Raw genomic sequence first — 20,202 nt, forward strand, 5'->3', positions numbered from 1 at the left:
CCCTTGGGAAATCACACAGTCCCTTCCCAGCTTGCAGAGCAAGAGATGACAGTCAGCTCATCTAGGGCTGACTTAGAAACAAAGCTGCCAAGAGTCTGCTCCGAGAGTGTTGGCGCACACAGGAGACACAGCTTCAGGTGCCTTCTGCAGCGTCTGGTTTTTGCTTCCAGGAAATGGAAGAGAGGGCTGGTAGAGAGAGGAGGAATGAGGACAGACTTTGAGGACAACTAACTGGGGTGTAAGGAGCGAGATGCAGCCAGGGCTGCATATGTTCGCGGGAGAGCTGGCTCCTGCTGGTGAGGTGCTCCCCTGAGCCACTGCCTCTGACCCACACTTCACAGGGTCACAGGAACTCCAGGCCACTTTGCTGAAAGCCACTTGATCAAAAGTCAACTCAGAGAATGACCAATTCACCTAAAGACAAAGGCATCCAACTGAGACTATTCTCAAATATTTCTTCATACATATAATTTTTAAAGATATGAGGGTACTTCAAAAAGTCTGTGGAGGAATGGGATTAAATGATAGCTTAATTTTGCTGTAAAATAATTTTGAAATCCCAGCACAGGCTTTTCATAATATATATCTCCATGAACTTTTTGAAGATCTGTGTATTCAATGAGTACATTCTTATCAATAAGAAACATTTTGGTTTTTCATAATGGGATTTTTTAAGTTTCTACAGATTTATTTCAAATCACTTTAAAAATTGTTTTCTCCTTTTTCAACATTTTAAGATATTTAGATCCTTTCATCATTGGCAGCATTTTTTCTTAAATTCATTCTTTCTAATTATTTTTAAAGATATTTTATTTATTTGAAAGGTAGAGAGACAAGAAGAGGGAGAGGGAGAGGGAGAGGGAGAGGGAGAGGGAGACGGAGAGGGAGAGGGAGAGAGTCTAGTCTATCAACTGATTCACTCCCCAAACAGCTACAACATCTGGGCTGGGCCAATCTGAAGCCAGGAGCCTGGAACTCCATCTGGATCTCCCACGTGAGGGCAGGATGCACCTAAGCACTTGGGCCATATTCCTCTGCTTTCCCAAGCACACTAGCAGGTAGCTGGATTACAGTGAAGCACTTGATATCCAAATTGGTACTCATATAGATGCCAGCATTGTAACCAGCTTTACCATAACACCAGCTCCTGTTATAATTATTTATAAAATTCACAGCAATTTATATGAACTAAGAGAGTTGGACACACTTCTGAAATTTCTGCATAGTTTTAGATGTTTGGTTTTCTAAGTAGCATCACAAAGATCTAATTTTTCAACAACTGTTGGGTGGAGTCATCTTATGAAAAGTTCTATCATCCCAGAAAGCATGTTTCATATCATTAGTCAAGCTTTCAGCATAATACTGGTATTTCAAATCTCTTATATAATCATCATTTTCTGGGATATGAAATTTTCAAAAAAGAAACAGAATAAGTACAATGATTTGAAACACCAAATTTTGTTTACTATATTCTTTAAATAGAAAAATGTGGCTGTTGAACTATTTGAATATTGATGAAAAATAGTAAAAATGCCTGAAGATTTATGAAAATTGAAATGACATGCAAAGGGCTGCAAAAACTGTAGGAGAATTCTGAAACAGCCCCATGGTGCAATGCTGGAATGCAAAGCATTAACTCTGAGAATGAAAATTATAAAACAAAGTTGACACATTCACTAATGTATTCATAGCAAGAATCAGTAACTTGCATACGCTCAACTAACTAACATGTTCATCACGGCACAGGAACTGGAAAATTTAGGCAAATTTAACTCTGGCTACCTTACTTCTTTAGATGATGCAGCTTTGCAGACCCACCATATGCCAATGACCCAAGTAAGGCTCCTTCAGATGAGCTTAGGGACCTGGGTACTTTGCAAAGTAATGGAAGACAGTGAGAATCTTCACCAGGGTGCATTTCCACTAGGTCAGGACAAAAGGTAAAAGCACTAACTCATACCAAGCCTTGTTCTAGAAAGGATCCCAGGACTGGTAATGACACTACTTGATAACAATAAAACTTAAGATATTTTATAAAAGCAGACTAGGTCATAGTAAGAGGAGGAAAGAAGGTGGTAATAATAGGTATACTAACACATAAAGCGCATGCTATGCAGTAACATCTGTTTCTTAGTAGTGAAGGGTGCATTTAGAAACTTCACAATGGAGGAGACAAGAGCCACATGGCTGCTCAGCAGAGGCATCAGTTAGTGAATTGAGACAGGACAGAGATCCTCCTGGGACAGCAAAGTCGAGGACTTCTTCAACAGCAAGCAACCAGAAGCACAGCCTTGGGCTCCACCACATATTCAATATTTAGTCCCTCATTGAATGCTAATGGTTTCACGGCAAGAAACTGCCCTCCAAAAGCAATTCCACTAGACAAAGGTGGGCAGAAGGTGGGTTGGAGACAAGAGGTCCAGTGACCCATCCCAAACTAGCTCTCTGATGTCCCAGCTCAAACTACAGGCAGAGGCTAGTGTATCAAGGCAGTAAGCCACTGCATGTCAGCATGTCACCACTCACGGAATAGTTTCCATGTGTTCCAGCAAGGTGGAACTGTGGGACACTTTCTCCCAGATTTATTACAAGTTCAATTACTAAGCACCCCAAGTGTTGGAGAAAATGCTCACTAAATGAATATAACTTAAAAAAAAAAGGAAAGCATAGAAGCTCTCTGCTGTGGCCCGGGAGTGCAGTGGAGGATGGCCCAAGTGCTTGGGCCCTGCACCCGCATGGGAGACCAGGAGGAAGCACCTGGCTCCTGGCTTTGGATCGGCGCAGCGCACCGGCTGCAACATGCCGGCCATAGTGGCCACTTTGGGGGGTGAACCAACAGAAAAAGAAAGACCTTTCTCTCTGTCTCTCTCTCTCTCTAACTCTGCCTGTCAAAAAAAAAAAAAAAAGTAGTAGACTCTGCCCACCCCTAACCCCCCCGCCCATTACCATTCCTAATGGGTGAATGCCCCAGGAATGACACAGCAGTGAGCAGTGTGAGTGGAACCTGGCTAAGGTGCAGTACCTTCAATATTGAGCGGTGGAAGAACAGAGCCAGGAGCTGAATGAGGTCGTAAAGGACGTAACCTTCCTTCTTTTCCACTCCTATGATATTTGGGGGGTGGTACGGTTTATCTTTGTTCAATTCCACGTTCTTATTCCAGGGAAAGAACCCAAATTGGAAGAAATACTTGACTACAATTGCCACCTACATATGAATGACAGAAATAAAAAAAATTCATATTTAGGAATGAGTTATAGAGGAGACAGTGTTATAAAAAATAAGAAAAATACTCATTTTGCAAATGTGCCATTAGGAATGCACAGTCATGTAGAGTAGTAGCATTGTCACCCTCCAGACCGCTAACTTTAGAATAAGAGCAGCAAATCACTGCTGCAAGTGTCTTTGTTGTAGGTGCAGGCAGAGTGGAGCCAATCAGACCACTCAGGTCACTATTCGTGTGGTTGGTCACTTTCTCCATTGCCGAGGAATTGACTTCCATACTGATTTAATCAGATCACAGAACTTGATTTGATTACTGATTTAAATAACTCACAGAATTATTCAGATGTGGAAATATGGTATTTAGGACAAGCTTGTTCAGAAGTGTATTTACATTTTATTATTTTTTAATGTTCATTCATTTATTTGTTTTCATGTATTTGTATTGCTGTACACTGAATACTTTTGAGATGACTTCCTATGTAATTTTGTTTTAATTTTACTGTTGAATTACTAATAAATCTATAAAATGTCTCAGCTCTCTCATGAGTATTGTCCTTTAAGAAGCAACTCCAGTGCTGTCAACTGTGAAAGATTTTCCTTCTGAGCATAGGGAAGAAAATCAGCCTTCTTCACTCACCCATGAATGCAAGGTCAGGGTGGCCCAAAGCACAAAGTCTAATGAGCCTCCCTTTTATTCCCCATTGTGATTTTCATGGAACTGTATGATCTCTATATTTAGTTGGGCAGGAAAAGAAAGCATGTATGTATGTTTGGGCAAATTATCTGGTGCTATCACATTAGAAGGGAATGGCTGACAATGTACCCTCTTGGCCACTCACATTTGCACCTGGCTGCTTATATAACCTTGTGTTACATTGTGGTGTGTGGACATTGACTTTTGGGTTTGAAAATGGAAATACACTGCATCAAACTTTATTCAAAGTACTGACCGTATCACTTAATGCCCTGTCCATGTATTGAACACCCGGTGGTACCAGGCACTCTGCAAAAGTGTCTAGTGTTGTAGGTCAGAGAATCAGGTTTCAAAAGCCTCGTCATTCCTTATGAGTTGGGTAACTTTGAGATAATTATTGAATCGCACAGAAGCTGTTTTCTTATCTGTTTAAGGAGAATAACCTAAGCGCCTGTCCTGGGCGAGGTAAGAAGCAAGGAAGGACAGATATGGCAATAACTTGCCTATCTCAGAATGCCCACAGTACTGATGGTTCCACAAGAACTTGCTGGGGTTCGGGCAGGTGCAATTGCGGATAGGACTCAGGGCTGCAGTCCCAGGCCTACCTCAGTGTAGACAATGGCCATCATCCAGAAGCGCCGGCTGGGTCTGGGTACAGACAGCATGGCCCAAAGGAAGATCAGAATGGGGAGCAGGAGGGTGATCATGGAGGCAGAGACCATGTGGTTGAGGATGATCACGAAGTAGCACACCATCTCGGAGCGTGCCACCAGCGTGTTGTACATGGCATAGAAGAGAAGCAGGAACCGGGGCTGGCCCACGTAGAACTTCTCCGACTCTTCAAGCTCATCGTCGTGGAACATCCTGGCAAGACAAATACTATGATGAGACATTGGTCTTTGGTTTCTCCAAATTACTGATTTCCACTTAGCATGGTCCTTCCTGCTTTAGCCTACAAGTCAGGAGGCCGATGGAAATGGCTGTATGTTGGAGTACCTGGGTTTGAATCTTGATTCCACCCCTGATTCCAGCTAACCCACACTCTGAGAAGCAGCAGGTGATGGTTCAAGTCCTTGGATCCCTGTTACCCATGTGGGAAACCTGGATTAAGTTCCCAGCTCCTGACTTCAGCTTGGCCCAACCCCAGATATTGTGGGCGTTTGGACAGTGAACCACCACATGGGAACTCTGTCTCTCTCTGCCTCTCAGCTAACTAAATATTTTTTTAACTTTTATTTAATGAATATAAATTTCCAAAGTACAGCTTATGGATCACAATGGCTTCCCCCCCATAACGTCCCTCCCACCCGCAACCCTCCCCTTTCCCACTCCCTCTACCCTTCTAAATATTTTTTAAAAATTTGAAAGAACTTTTAAACAAAAAATTTACATCCTGTGAAAAAATTATGCATGGATATCAAGATTCTTTTGCACCTAAAGACATTTATCTCCTGATTCCATTCCCCATGACCTTGCTGAAGTCCCCTGGCTGCGGGGCCATGGTGCTGGCTTTGACTCTCAGACTGGACTCACTTGTTCAGCAGCAGCTCGCTGGCGGTCAGCTCGTGCGTCAGGGCGGGGAGGATGCTGGACTCCAGCTTGTCGGTGCGGCTGTCGTCGGGGCTCACCACCATGTGGTTCTTGGCCCCGGAGTCGTCCTGTGAGCCGAAGGACAGGTGCTCGAAGCTCACGGCCTTGCTGTAGGAGGGTGGGGCCTCCACATCCCCGTCCTCCGTGCTGAACTGTGGCAGCTCCTCCTCCGGCGTGAGGCTGCAGTCCTCAGCCCCCACGGGGAACTCCTCTTCCTCCTCCCTCTCTTCCTCTGCCTCCTCTACTCCCTCCTCCTCCTCCTCCTCGTCCTCCTCCTCCTCAGCATCCCCGGGCTGGGGTGCTGCTCCCAGCACCTCCTCCTCCTGCTCAGCCTCCACCTCCTCGATGGTTTCCGTCGTTCCCTGGCGTGAGTACAGCATGGTGCACTGCGTGGGCTCGCTGTAGGGACAAAGGGACGGGCACAATGCCCTTGGCTCAGTACCCACTCCCCTCGCAACCTCTCCAAATTCCCAAGAGATGGCGTCAGAGCTCCTGAGTAAACACATCCAAGCCCGCGAGGAAAGACAATACCCCATCTTTCCTGCCTCCCATCTGCTGTGTATCTACTCTGCTCTGCAGAAACTGCAAGGCTACCTCTCCGAGGCAAAAGCCCATCACAGGACTGGCAAGGCACAAAGCCTGCCTGTGCACGCAGGTGTTCGTAACAGTAGGCAGAAGACACAGCCATGAGTTCCGGGGTTGATTTCCAAGTCAACACACACCCAGCATCACATACCTACCGTTCAAGCTGTTTTCAAGAAGAGCCACGTGGAAAGGGAAGGCCAGGCCCGTTTCCTTCTGTAGGGTTCCACTCTCAGTCCTACACAGGGGACCCAGCCATTGCCTCCAGGGCATGGTAGCAATAATTATGTTTTGGATAAGCTAACCAAGTGCAAGCTTTAAAATAGTCACCTTTCTTTGACATTTGCTTTCCCTCCCAGCTCTCTGCTTCTTTGCCTCTTTCTTGCTGTCCACCTGAGTGAATGTCCTGCATCCCTCCAGCGCCCAGCCATTTCTCACTGGTGATCTTAACCAGGGCAGCGCCCACCCTTTGCTCTTTTCCCAGGTAAGGACTTCGTCACTCTTATCATGACTCCCTACATTGGGCATCCTGTTCTCTTTTCTTGTGTCTCTCCTCTCCTTGTATTCCTTTGTTATCCAACCTTCCTTGTCAGGTGCACGCCTGAAAGACTGGAAATGGAAACAAGAGCAGCCACATCTCATGGTGTGGCTTTTATGATTATCTACCCCAGACACATCCAGCCTCTGAAAGGGAGAGTGGGGAGGACTAAGGGGAGAGTGTTGAGAACCGGGAAGATGCAGGAGTATCCTGGGTTAGCAACTGAGATAAGTCCTATTTTCTGAATGGTCCATGTGAGCAGCTGGGTTCCATAAACACTAAGATCCTCAGCTATGCATATTTGATCCTGTTTTCTTGTGATAGATGCCAGTGTAGACATCCCAGTGAGTGACAGATTGGTGAGCCTCTAAGAGCCCTTCCTGGCACCCTGGGTGTGAGGGACAGATTTGTGCAAGCCCTTGATGCCCACGCAGGTGTTTAACATCGCCAAGGCTTTGGCCCTAAGTGTGCACATCATGTAGAAGGCTCTAAGAGTCCAAGGCCAAGCTGGATTTTTGTTAAGACTATCTCAATTTCATATGGCCTCTTAGGAAAGCCATGAAATTGACCCATCAGGTGGAAATTTTCTAAACATTGGAGTCAGCCCCACACCCAGTGTAAGCTCCAAGATGAAGATAACAGACTAAGCATGGTCCCTGTGGCTTGGGATCGTGCCTGGCCTTGAGGGGCTGGGGGACCCTGCAGGACTCAACGGAGTGTGACGGCAGAGCCAGCATGAGGACATCTCACACAGCAGGGCAGTCTCACTGGTGCCAGGCCCCACCATACTGCGGCACAGCGTCAAGATACACATGGGGTTGCCAACACTCCTCTGATCTGCCTCTGCGCACAGTCAGAGTGACATTTGTTTGGTGGATTCGGTCATTTTCATGTCAGGATAAACACAGCTGCTGCCCCTGCTGACCACTCTGAGTTCAAAAACAGTTCTGTGGATTTTATGCAAATGTTTTCATTTCCCAGTGAGGATTGTTTTATGGTGGGACTTAATGAGGACACGTAAGCCCAAAGTATCTTCTTCCAAATGAACTAAGTGGGGGTCTACAGCATGAGAGTCTGCTGCATAGTGATATTCTTTTCAACAGTAAATGGACAGATACGTTTTGATTTTTATGTCGGTTTAGATCATAACATGTGGGCGATTTGTTCTGTATTAACTGAAAATGACTACACACGGCAGGTTTTCAGTTTCTTGATTGCATGTCATTTTGGGTAAAATCACGAATCAAAGTTTTCTACCTTTCCTGATAGATTTTCCACTGTGAGGGTTGCCCACTACAGTTTCACATCATGCAAGAAACATGCGTTATGTCTTGGAAAAAGAGAAAAGGTGAAATATTTAAAAAATGGAGGAGACTGTCAATCACAAGGCTTTTTAAGAAACTTCTAACAGACAAAAATTAAGGAGCAGTTCATTTCATACAGTGCTGTCCTGGGAACAAGTATATTTCAGAAAAGGCATTGGGTATGTTTTTGTTAATCATGCAAATTCATAAAATAAAAATGAAAAAAAATGACATACATCCAAAAAACTTAGATTGGCAATGACACACCAAGGGGAGAAGATGAGAAAAGTAGGAAACAAAGCATGCACAAGTTAAGCACCTTGACGCTAAACTGCCACTGTCAGCAGATGAGGAGGACACATCCATGCTGAACATTTTACGGAGCCTAGGCCGTGCGCGCTCACTTGTTTTGGGAACCGTGTCTGGTCCATCTAAATCATCAAGGGTAGACTGCCTTGAGAACAGCATGGTTGCTTCAGTGTAGCAGCTAGCAGCGCAAACAGTTACAGAAACACAGTGTTAAAACGCCAGTGGTACATCACGTCACACACGGGTCAACTGACCGACACACTGCCATGCAGCAAATCACACACAACATCAACACCGCCAACAACGACCACCACTGCAGCGGGGCTCCAGGACAGGGGAGGACCTGTTTGGCGGGACAATAAAACACAAGAGCACTGGAGTTTAAAAGAATATATTGGCTAGCGGTCAACGATCAAATGGCACTCTCTGGATGGGACAGGAAAATATTAGAATCATGAGAAAAATCCCTTTAGTTCTCTCACAAAGCAGAACTGATATAATAACCTTGCAAAAGCATTTTGTTAATTATTAAAGAAAACATGCTTTGCTTGGAATAGCCATTCTGAGTTCATTGAGAGCATTTATGAACTCGATGGCTTATGCAGAAATAATTGCTTACGTAAAATTTATATAAAAGATGTTAATCTTTTTTTTTTTTCCAACACCGTCTCCAAAATCAGAGAGGGAAGCTCAGGAATGGTACAACACACTGAATTTTCCACCCCATTTTCTGAGTGATATTCAGTTAAGCCAAATTAAATGCCTTGCATGTAGAAGAGATGCTGGTTTGATATGCATTGGATATAAACCAACATCAAAAAATAACATAAAATGTTACAAAGAAAATAAGAAAGGAATTCTAGCAATGCCAGCTTCATTTTGTCTGTTAACTTTTCATTTTGATTGGTTTCCATTCTGGGTTTAGGTGTTGGTGGATGTCAGTAGGGGGAGAAACCACTGGTTAAGCTCCTCACCTCCTGCTACCCAATGGAGTGGCAGTCATGGAGAGAAGGATGGTAGGTTCTGGCTGAGATGATGCGCATGGCACCTTGTAGGTGATGTGCGTTGAATGACAGCCACCCCCTCTCCTTTGGGAATACCCCTCTGAAGATAATGATTAAGCCAATTTATTATCTATGGGAAATGTAGATGCTACCTGATTCTATAAGGCAGCCAGTAGGAAAATGTTTGCCATTGTAAGTCTGGACTTGAAGGAAATTGTGGCCATTCCACTACCAAAACTCACTGGTTAGGTTCTCACCCTGACTTCATCTCCTGTATGCCTCGAGGTGAAACATCTGGGATGCGGATTCTGACGCAAGATCTGGTGTCCTCGCGAGGGAGGATCTTCTAGTGACCCACCAGACCCTTGGACCCTTCCTAGTGGGGCAGGTGCATCCACAAGCAGAGACTTTTCCAGGGAAGACTGCTGCTTTCCAGCAGTCAGTATGGCTTCCTGGATGTCCAGTGTAGAATGATTACTATTTGGAGATCTGAAGATTCCTTAAGTAGAGACACTGGGAGTGCGACTCAGCCACTAAGAAGGAAAGTCTGTCACACCCTATGTGTAATTAATGGCCTCTGTGGTTAGAAACAAGGTCCAAATACATCAAAAGTGAATTTTAACAACTTTGGCTTTCTAGTAAATTTATTTGTTGATTGACCATTTATACTTTGGAAGACATTTTGGCAATCTTTGCAAAAATGTAACCCATGAATTTTTAATCTTGAATATGATTTCACATTTGTGATCTTGGGTCAGATTTAAAGGCAGTTACTTGATTTCATCTTATCCAGTTTTTCTTCATTCTCTTTCTTTCTTCTCAGTTATGATTTCTATTATTGAGGTAATTTCTTAATTACATGTTTTGTAACACTATGCAGTTAAAAGATACTATTATAAAAATCGTGTGTGTTTATTTAATGGAAATTTATTTTGAATTTTCTTTCTCATATTCTTTGATGCATTTGATTTGGTCAGCAGCTGGATAGGAAGCAGCTTTCAAGTATGATATTCAGGTATCTGGGAAACTCTTGGAATTTTATGGAGTGAGCCTGTATTTCTATGTGGTTTTCCCCTTTGGGAGTAGGATGCAGCTCGACAGAACTGTAATCCAATACTGTTAGTTTCAAAAAAGAAGACACTTGAAAAAATACTATACATTACATTTTAATTCAGCATATTTTCTTGAAGAAAAGATGCAAAGGTGTAGTAATCAAATTATATGCTATGCAGGTACATGATTATATTCTTCACTATCTGAGAAAAACAATTCCAGTTGAACGTGAACATGGCTTTCAGTTAAGTAAACCAGAGATGTCTGCAATCTTTTATTTTGAGATTCTTGAAAAATCAAAATGTTGTTTGGATTGCACTCAGTTCATATTCAATATAAGGGGTCTTCAAAAAGAGCATGGAAATGTGTATTATTAAAAAAGATAAATAGATTCTAAAAATTTGCATCCAAATAAACATATTTTAATTTTTCCATAAACTTTGTGAAGTCATAAATGCAGCACTGTCCAAAACTTAGGGCAGTGGAACTTCGTAAATATCATGCAAAAATGAGTGACTGATTCCTCAAATAAATGGAACATCTTCTGGGAAATATATCTTCAGGGAATCTCAGCATTTGCCACATCCTACCATTCCTGGGCTGTTTGAGAAATGGCTACTGGGTCAAGAAAAGATTCTAAAGTGGGTGGAGCTGGAAATGTCTAGATTCCCCAGTTCACCTTCATCCATCCCTGGACCTAGAAAGCAGCATTAGTCAGCATTGCAAGGGCCCACTACACCTTGCCTCCCTCACCACCCTGCTTCACACACATATGCACACTTTCACACACCTGTTCATGCTGCTTCCACTTATCATTAGGGGAGGAGCTACCAGGAGATAAATTGGAACACTGAAGATTTAGGAAGAATGAGGGTAGAAACATATCTTAAGTTTTAGTATTAAAATGAAGTCAGATTTAATATAATGACCTATAGAGACAGTTGTTGCAACAAGAACACATTTAAGAAGGTTGGTTGCTTTCAACTGGCACTTATGATTTGCTGAAAATTGAAGTCCCTTTTTGTCTTAATGGAATTTGTTTCAAGCAGACACAGTGAGGCTCTGCTGACACCACCATTCAGAGGAGAGCCTACTAAGTATTCCCTTTGTAACTTCGTACATTACTCATATTTCAGGAAGTCAGGACCGAGAAATGTGCACATGCTTGGGTAGAAAGAGTTTCATTACACTGACATATTTTTCTAATAATCTAGGAATTATTCTAGGAATTAGAACCACTTTAACCGAATCTCAATTGGGAAATAAACATTTTGACCTTGAAACCCTGATGGGATTTCTGTCCTAAATGTTTCGTTTCATAAAAAAATAATAGTTGAAATATTTGTGTCTTTGGACTTATAAATAAGCAAAGATTAATCCCAAATTGAAGGCAAGATGTACTCTCTTCTAGGGGATGCATTCTGTTCTATTATCCCTCTAAGACTCAATATCAATTTTGTGAGGACAAGAAGGGATATATCCATGCATGGTTTCATTTCTACAAATTGTACATTTACATCAATATATTCATGAAATGTATTTTAAATAAAAATAAGACTTTACTATACATACTGTTTTAAAATTTTAGGTTTTACTAATAGGAAGCTAATACCTTTTCATACCAATAAATGTGGATCTGCATCAATAGATAATGATTGAGCAGAAAAAAGAACAGACACAATTAGAGATGCACAAATACAGCAAAATGTTGCAATTCAGCAACAGTTAAAAATAGCTCTTCAACGTAAAGCTTTTTTTAAAAAAACTCACCTATTCCTACTACTAATATTGTCATTTCAAATTTCTGTCATCTATTTCAGGTTTGCTGTTCATAAAATGGTCTCAGTTCCTTTCCCTATTGTACCTAAAAAGATAGTCAATGCAGAATTTGTGAAGGACAAATCTTTCCCCAGCCATCAGAGGCTTGCTGCCTACACAAAGTGTGACTCCTAGACCAGCAGGCAGGAGGCAGCCAATCCCCAGGGCTCAGCTACAGCAGGTGTTTTAGGAGGCAATGATCTTACCTCAAAGATTCTTCCCAGACTTAAAACATTAAGGGGACAAATCCAATTTTTATGTGTGTGTTATGGAACTGAGCCCAAGGTCTGGTTTAGAATAGCTGCTTTTTAACATGCTTAATGAGAGAAAAAACATGCATGTCCTTAGTGGTAGAATGATTGCCCCATGAAGATGGCTGCAGGGTGTAGTTCATTCAGTCTAGCAAATTGCCTTGACAATGTAAATTTTCTGCCTAGACAGGGACTTCTGCTTTACTCAGAAGCTAGCTCTGAACAGCTGGCAGCAGATGCCTGGAATAGTGTGGTGCAATGAATCTAGAGGCTTTTCTGGACAACACAATCAATCAGCCTTGGGTACAGGAAAAAGCAATGAGAGACACAGTTCAATGGAGGTTTAGAGCTTGGGTATCTGAGTTGAATCATGTGGGTTTGGATCCTGGGTTTGCTTTAATTAACTTCCCATCTGTGTGATGTTGGCTAAGTTTCGTATTCCCTATGTAACTGGACTTTGTCAAGTAGGGATGGCAACAGGATGTAGCTGGTAGAGTCCTGAAGGACAAAGTGAGGTAAGCCATGTACAGTGCTTACTGGAGGCCCAAGGCAAATGCTCCAAGCATGGCCTCTATTCATTCAAATATGTCACCTGCCTGTCCTTTTGTGAAACGAGGCACATGATGCTAAAACTCAGAGGTGACAGATGCTCACAGATCATTTCGGGAGTCTTTACTGTGCTCCTTAAAGTGGCAGTTCTGCAAGGAAAAGACCAACGGTGGCAGTGGAAGGTGGAAGACCCAATACAGCAGATATTCTGCAGAGAAGCTATTTTGAAAGGCACCAGAGATGCAGCGCTCAACACGAACAGTAATCTGGGGACTGGGGAGGATCATTCTTCCTGGCCACCAGGTTGGAAATCTCTTTATCATGCTTGCAAAGGATATGGGAATTTCTAAAAGTGTATTGTTGATATTGCGTGTTATGTGACTCCATCCAGGTCAGGACAATATTGCTGTGCTCTGTGGGAGAATGCTTGCAGATGCTGGGGACCATGCACATTTTTAGTTAACCCTCACCTCATACATTCATTAGAAACGTCCACCTCATTCACCTTTGTCCAAAGCAAACCCACTGTTTGGAAAGGGCAATACCTGGAGATACTGTCATGTGAATCTAAGCTATCCATCCTGTGCGCTGGCTGTGCCCCTGCGGCAGCTCCAGGACGTTGGTCAATGGTATCCAGTCCTGACTCTCTGGAAAGGTTCATGATGTGGTTCTGATAGTACATGTGGATGCTCTCCCGCGTCGGAACATTGCCCTGTGGAGAAGGGGACATTGCCACAGTTATTGTGCGTGCCCTCACCTGCAGAGGCTTCGGCACCTCTTGTAGAGATGACTCTGTTCTCATGCACTAAAGCCAACTAGTCACATTGGAGATGGATGTTGACTCATCGGATGCATGGTAGTCAACATTACTAGGTAAGTCTAAACAAGAAATCACCTTCTTATATGTAGATAATTTTGCTAAATGATAGTAATCTCCCAGAAATGACCTCCAAATTGAGTATTCCTTAGCTAAAATACTTGGGACCAGTAGTGTTTCAGATTGTGATTTTTTTTTTTTGAATTCTGGAATGTTTGCATATGCATCATGAGATATCTTGGGGATAAGAAGTAAATCTAAACAAGAAATTCATTTATGTCTCATAAACACCCTAGACACACAGGCTGAGGATAATTGTATACAACGTTTCTAGTGCATCAATATTTGGACTTCAACATGTCTCATGAGAATTTTCCACTTGTGTTTTACATCAGCACTCAGAGTTCAAGATTGCGGAGCATTTTAGAGCTCAGATATTCATATTAGGGATGTTCAACCTATATTATTTTAAGAGATCATCTATAAATGAGAGATGACCATATTTTGTTGCTTTTCATATATTGTAATTAAGTTTCAGGTCAAATTTCCTTTACAGAGCATGGTAGGGATTTTAAGCTTGCAAACTCTGGTGAGGGGAGAGCACGGAATGCATGAAGCAGTCATCATTCCCCAGATGGGGTGTGTGTGTGTCTGTGTGTTTAGCATTTTTATTATTTTAATTCTGAGTGTGGAACAGCTTTAAATATATAGAAAAGACAAATAATTAGGGCAACAACTACCCAGAAAGAAAACATTTTGTGTGATCCTCCTTAGAGTTTTAAATACTGACTTTGTGTTACTTTTTAAAATTTATATAAAGGGAACAAATTTCATATGTAGTTTTAAGAGCACAATGATACCTTTCCTCCTTCCCTCCCTCCCTCATTGTCACCCTCCCTCTGCCTTGTTTTCTTACTTTTCTTTTAATTTTCACAATGACATACTTTCACTTTACTTTGTAAGCACAAGATTAACCCTCCACCAAATGAAGACTTGAACAAGAAGTAAGTAGAAAAAACTACTGTTCCTCAAGAGTATAGACAAGGGCTATACACAATAATCAAATCTCAAAATGTCAATTTTGCTCATATATTGCATTTTTTGTTCTCTGTACCACAAGTCAGGAAAAACATATTATATTTGTCTTTTGGGGACTGGCTTATTTCACTAAGCATAGATGTCCATCAACTGATGACCAGATAAAGAAATTTTGGTATATACACACGATTGAATACTACTCAGCAGTAATACATTAAAAAAAAAAAAAAAGAATGAGATCCTGTCTTTTGCAACAAAATGGATCAACCAGATCTTGACTTTTAAAGTCCTTTTAGTGTGGGAGGAAGAAAAAAGCACTACACTGCCAGTGTTACCTTCTTGATTTCCCTGGTCAGCATGCATCTCTCAATTCTCAGAACTGTGGATATGTCAATGTGCTCTCTGGAGATGGAGTTCAGCCATGTGGTGAAACTGTCCACGGTCGCCAGAAACAGCACCCAGGTGAACTTCAAGATGTTAAATATCCTTTTGATGATGTTGTCTAGGAGGAAGGGGGACAGTGTGATTCTGAATGAACATGACATCAGAAACAGTGTGGCGTTCATGTGGAGCAGCGATGTTTTGCCAAAGCCAGGCTGTGTGCTTTGCTCTGAGTTCCCAGTGAGAGGTGGGGCACCTGACCCTCTGCAGGACATGGGGGACAGCTGCCATGCAGGGGCTCACCACTCATGCAGTGGCAGAATCCACACCAGACAAAGACAGAGTTAGTCATCTATGGTCAACATATCATTCAGTATGGTTCCACCTCCAGGGAGTCCCTTAGTATCCATGGGAAATGGATTCCAGCACACCCTGCAGATTAGCAAAATCCAAAGATGCTCAAGCCCTCAATATGAAACAGTGTGGTATTTGCATATAATCTATGCACACCTTCTCACTGACTGGAAATCACCCCTAGACTCCTTGTAACACCTAATGCAATGTAAAGGTTATACTGATAGTTGTCATACTGTGTTGTTTAGGGAAAAATGACCAAAAAAAAGACATGTAATGTTTATACAATATATTTTTTCAAATATTTTTGATTCATGGTTGATTCAGTCCATGGAAGCAGAACCCACAGATGAGCACGGCTGACTTCAATGTGTTTCATCAAAAAGTAGAGGCTGTGTTAAAGATGGATTCATTATTGAATAGGGATACAAACAGCCTGTATTCAGCTTGCTGGGTCCTTCAGTGATTCCCTATCAGTCTCTTCTACCCTTAAGTAAGGGTTGTTGCTGGAAACAGTTCTGTTGATGTAGTCAGACTGTCGTGCCTCCCACGACATCTGCATTTCTGTTAAGTCACCTAAAAGCTATTTTGTGAAAAGTTCAATGCACAAAGAGTATGTCTATAAGGTCTCTAAATTATCACCATCATACTTTGCAGACTGAGCTGTGCTACCTACAAAATTCTGTACCTGGGATCAAACCTTCCACCCCCAGTCAACAAAAACCCTAAGATCCTTGTGGTATTAGATCTCTTCTTCAGCTGCAGCTGTGACCTGGGGAGGCTGGAACTCCCAAATACAGAGCCAGCATGACCCACAGCACTCTCAGAGATTTAAACACGAGTTCCTCGACCACTGAGAAAGGTTTGAGGACTTCCACAGCTGTGATCTCACTTGCCGGAATATTATTCAGCCATAAAAAGGAAATCCCATCATTTGTGACTACATGGATGATCACGAAGACATTGTGTTACATGAGATGAATAAGATAAATAAAAACAAATACTGTATTATCTCACTAGTCTGAAATAATCAAACTCAGAGAAGCAGAGAGTAGAGTGATGTTTACCAGGGGCTGGGGTGGGGGTGGGGAATTGGAGGAGAACAATTCCTTAGGATGATTAAGTCTAGAGAGCTACTGTACAACATGAGACCTACAGTTAATGATATTGTATTGCATACTGGAAATTTGCTGAGACAGAAGACTTTAGACATTCTTATGGGACACAAAAGGTAACTACGGAAGGTGACAGGTGACAGGTGCTAGGTCAATGTCTTTGACCTTGGTGATCATTTCACTACATATGTGTATATCAAAAGAGCGTGTTATGTTGCATACACATACACATATACACAATAAAAAAAATCAAAAGAGGAAAAATACCATGTTAACCACCTGTCCTACCCATTTGTCTAAGTCAGTCGTTTGCGCCCATGGAGGCGCCCGTGGGTGGCACAGCTGGTGGACCCCTCATCTGGTGTAATCAGCGGTGACCCCTGAATGGCTCACTTTTGCCCTCCACAACTTCTCTCTCCAAAGACCACAGTGTGAATCGCAGTTCAGCTTAGTAATGGAAGAAAGTGAAGGTAGTTTCTGAGCTGAGCGCCTGGGAGGAAGGCAGACCTTCTCTCAGGTGGAAAGTTCACTCTTCTCCAAAGGAAATGCATTAAAGGGAAGTGGAGCTGTGAATGGAATGGCTCCTGGGCAGAGTCCAGACGGGGGCCAGGTGGCCACAAAGAAGAGGGAAAAGGTCCTAATAGGGTAATGGGGATCTTGGAGTCGCCAGCTGTGCCTGGAGAAGGCAGCTGTGACTGGGGAAAGGAGGTGGCAGAATGACATCACCCCCTCTCCTCGGGGCCCAGCCCCGGCTGCAGGGGTGACATCTGGCGCCCTGTGTGAAGGAAGCTGCTTCCTGTCCAGGCTGACGCTCCTGCTCCCCAGAACCTGTGTGTAAGGACGTGACAGCTGACAGTCTGGCAGGAGGTGTGCTTTAAGAAGTGGGGAGGGAGAGTGCCCTCTGTTGAGCAGAGCAGCCCAGGAAGAAGGCAGCTGCTCCCCGAGGGGGACCCGTGCCATGGATTCCACAGAGCAGCCCTGAGCGGCAGATGCTGGGAACACCCATGGTTCTCCCTCTACCCACTCCCCTTTCAAACAACGGTGAGCAAGGTACATCTTTCCCACACTGGTTTGGATGGAATCCCTCGCTGCTTTGTGTAGAAATCTGACCTCTGGCAGCTGCAGTTTGGCTCCTGGAAGATGAAGGACTTGGGATTATACCTATTACTACATTGTAGCAGCTCTTCATACCTTTGACAACTTGATTTTTTCTTGAGTTCTCAATTAGTTTCTTAGAAGTGGTAAAAAACACGTTCATAGTTTTGCTGTGCTGGGCAAAGCCAAATTTGCTGCATTGCAGACATCAGCAACACTCACTTTGTTAACCTGGGTGACCACTAACTAACCCATGACATTAGGGTTTTCATTTTCCCTTTATTTACTTTACCATGGGAGCCATAGGGTGTAGCATTGACAGGCCACTCTGGGTCATGAGCCGTTAGCAGTTGAATTGACTTGGAAGTGGGGAAGTGGGCTTTTGAGAGAGTTAAACAAAATAATATGCCCACATATCTGGGAAAAGTGCTTAGCAAACAAGTCGGGCAATCTAAATTGTTAGCCACTATTACTGGATAAAGCTTTGCTATAATCATAGAATATCTGGCTCCACATAGATGTGCATCAGTGTGGAAATGGAAGACCAAGTGTAAGTAATGCAACTGCTTGGGAGAAGTTTCATTCAGCAGTTGGCAGCCTTGGAAATTCAAGCGGTTTTACAAGGTACATAGAAAAATGGAATTAAAAGTTAAGTGTATTTTGGTGCAAAAATGTTTGAAATCCATGCTTACATGGAGTTTTCAAAAGATTATGGAAATGCATTTTATGAAAAATCTACACATTAACCTCATGATATTTTGTATCTCCAAATGTGTTGCTTTCAATTCTGATTTTCCACGAACTTTTTGAAGTCCCCTTGGCTTTGCACTGGGCGTTGTGGAGCCTGACTCTCCCGGTCTGGTGAAGAACATGCACAGGAATCCCTGAGGGGTGAGTGACTATGGGTGCGTGGCATGGAACAGAACTAGACAGGCACTGAGCTCACTTTCTGGGGGGCTTTTGTTGGGTCTGTTTGGCTTTCCTTCCTGCAGGGAGGAACCATCCTCCAAACCACACAGCATGAGAAGCCCAAGTGGCACCCGCACTGGGCAGGAGTTATTAGACAGGTTCTGTCCCTGGTTTGGACACTTTGAAGCTGCAGAGTCCTGAGCAAGTCACAGATTCTCTGGGGCTTGGTTTTCCCTTCCTAAAGGATGAGGCTGTCCCAAGCTTCCAGAGTCCTTCTTTTCTTCCCAGTTCTATTCAGCTCTCGTTTAACTTCATGTTCTTTCAATAATAATTTACTGTATATCCCAAATTAGCTAGAAGACAGGATTTTAAATGTTCTCAACACAAAGCAATGATAAAGGCTTGAGGTGAAGGGTATGCTAATTACCCTGGTTTAATCATCACCCATTAGCATTAAATTATTATACTGTGCCCCATTGAATAACACCTTGACAGTGGGGAAGGGACTCCATTTTGGAGAACCTGAGACTCCATTCTGGGAAGGTGCCCCCCCACACCATGAGACTCCGGTCTGAAACTATGATCTAGAACAGTTGGACAATAGCAGTCCACTGCATCATACTCGGCAGAGCATAGAAACCCCCTAGCATGATCGCTCAAGCTTGGAAGTGGATAGGCTGCACCTGGGTTAATGATAAAAATGTAATTTGTCTATGTCCTACATGTGACTAAAAACAATACCTGGATTAATGTCAAGATTATAATTAAGATTGTTAAGATTGTAGCAGGAATTGTCAAATTATAATTGATATTAGTTTCACATAGGTTTTAGGTCATCTTGACCCCAGTAACCATGTATTCCCCCGATCCTAGCAACCATGTATTCCCCTCGTGATTTTGTGGTTTTTGCCTTTATAAGCCCTGTTGCTTTGGGCTTCAGGGTCAAGAGTTCTTTAGGGCATGAACCCACTCTCCACCGCTGGCAATAAAGGACCATCAAATTTTATCAATGTGTGGTGCTCCTTTGTTTACACTCGCTCAGGTAACACCATAAGTATGTCTAACTATTAGGGATCAGTTAAAAATAAGTAACGGATTTTGCAAAAACAGAACCAGTATCTTTTGTGCCTCTGGTCTGATGACTTCCGTGGGAAGTTTAGAATGTACTAATGCCCTCTCTCAAACATAATCACACAAAGGAATTCAGAGCCCGACAGGAATCCGACATTTTATCCAGCAGTGGAAAGGCCAGACCTGCTTTCAGGAGTCACTTTGCAATTTCAGGGGAGACGAGAATTCAAGGGATGCAATTACTTAGTCACAGTCATAATCCAGAGAGGGTGCTTGGGTCGGGACCTGTCAGGCAGTCTTCCGTGGTGGACCACCTGGGCAGGGATCACTTCAAATCCTCACATTTGCTTGACTGTATTACCTGGGCCATCGGATTTCTTTTTGACAGGTTCATCCTCTCGGTCTTCCCATTCCACCGCACCTGCCAAGCATGTTCAACAAAGAGGAGTTAAATTCCCTTTAGGGTAAATGTCATGCCAACCCTGCCCTTCCAGATGAAAAGGAATT

General features: G+C 43.0%; 1 protein-coding gene across 6 annotated transcripts in view; it reads right to left on the reverse strand.

Annotated features, from left to right (window-relative positions):
- Positions 1-20,202, reverse strand: part of PIEZO2 (piezo type mechanosensitive ion channel component 2) — a 453,482-nt gene that overhangs the window by 25,987 nt on the left and 407,293 nt on the right. For 4 of the 6 annotated variants that reach the window (XM_070050492.1, XM_051851439.2, XM_051851437.2 and 1 more), the window contains 7 exons: positions 20,057-20,116; positions 15,106-15,272; positions 13,461-13,627; positions 8,251-8,418; positions 5,451-5,906; positions 4,523-4,781; positions 3,023-3,205 (listed from right to left, as the gene is read on the reverse strand). In XM_070050492.1, the coding sequence (XP_069906593.1) occupies positions 3,023-3,205; positions 4,523-4,781; positions 5,451-5,906; positions 8,251-8,418; positions 13,461-13,627; positions 15,106-15,272; positions 20,057-20,116 (1,460 nt within the window). The remainder of the gene's footprint in view (positions 1-3,022; positions 3,206-4,522; positions 4,782-5,450; positions 5,907-8,250; positions 8,419-13,460; positions 13,628-15,105; positions 15,273-20,056; positions 20,117-20,202) is intronic. The other 2 variants (XM_051851440.2, XM_051851443.2) reach the window with 1 other exon arrangement.

The sequence above is a fragment of the Oryctolagus cuniculus genome, chromosome 10 (genome assembly GCF_964237555.1).
Source record: "Oryctolagus cuniculus chromosome 10, mOryCun1.1, whole genome shotgun sequence".
Taxonomy (NCBI): Eukaryota; Metazoa; Chordata; class Mammalia; order Lagomorpha; family Leporidae; genus Oryctolagus; species Oryctolagus cuniculus.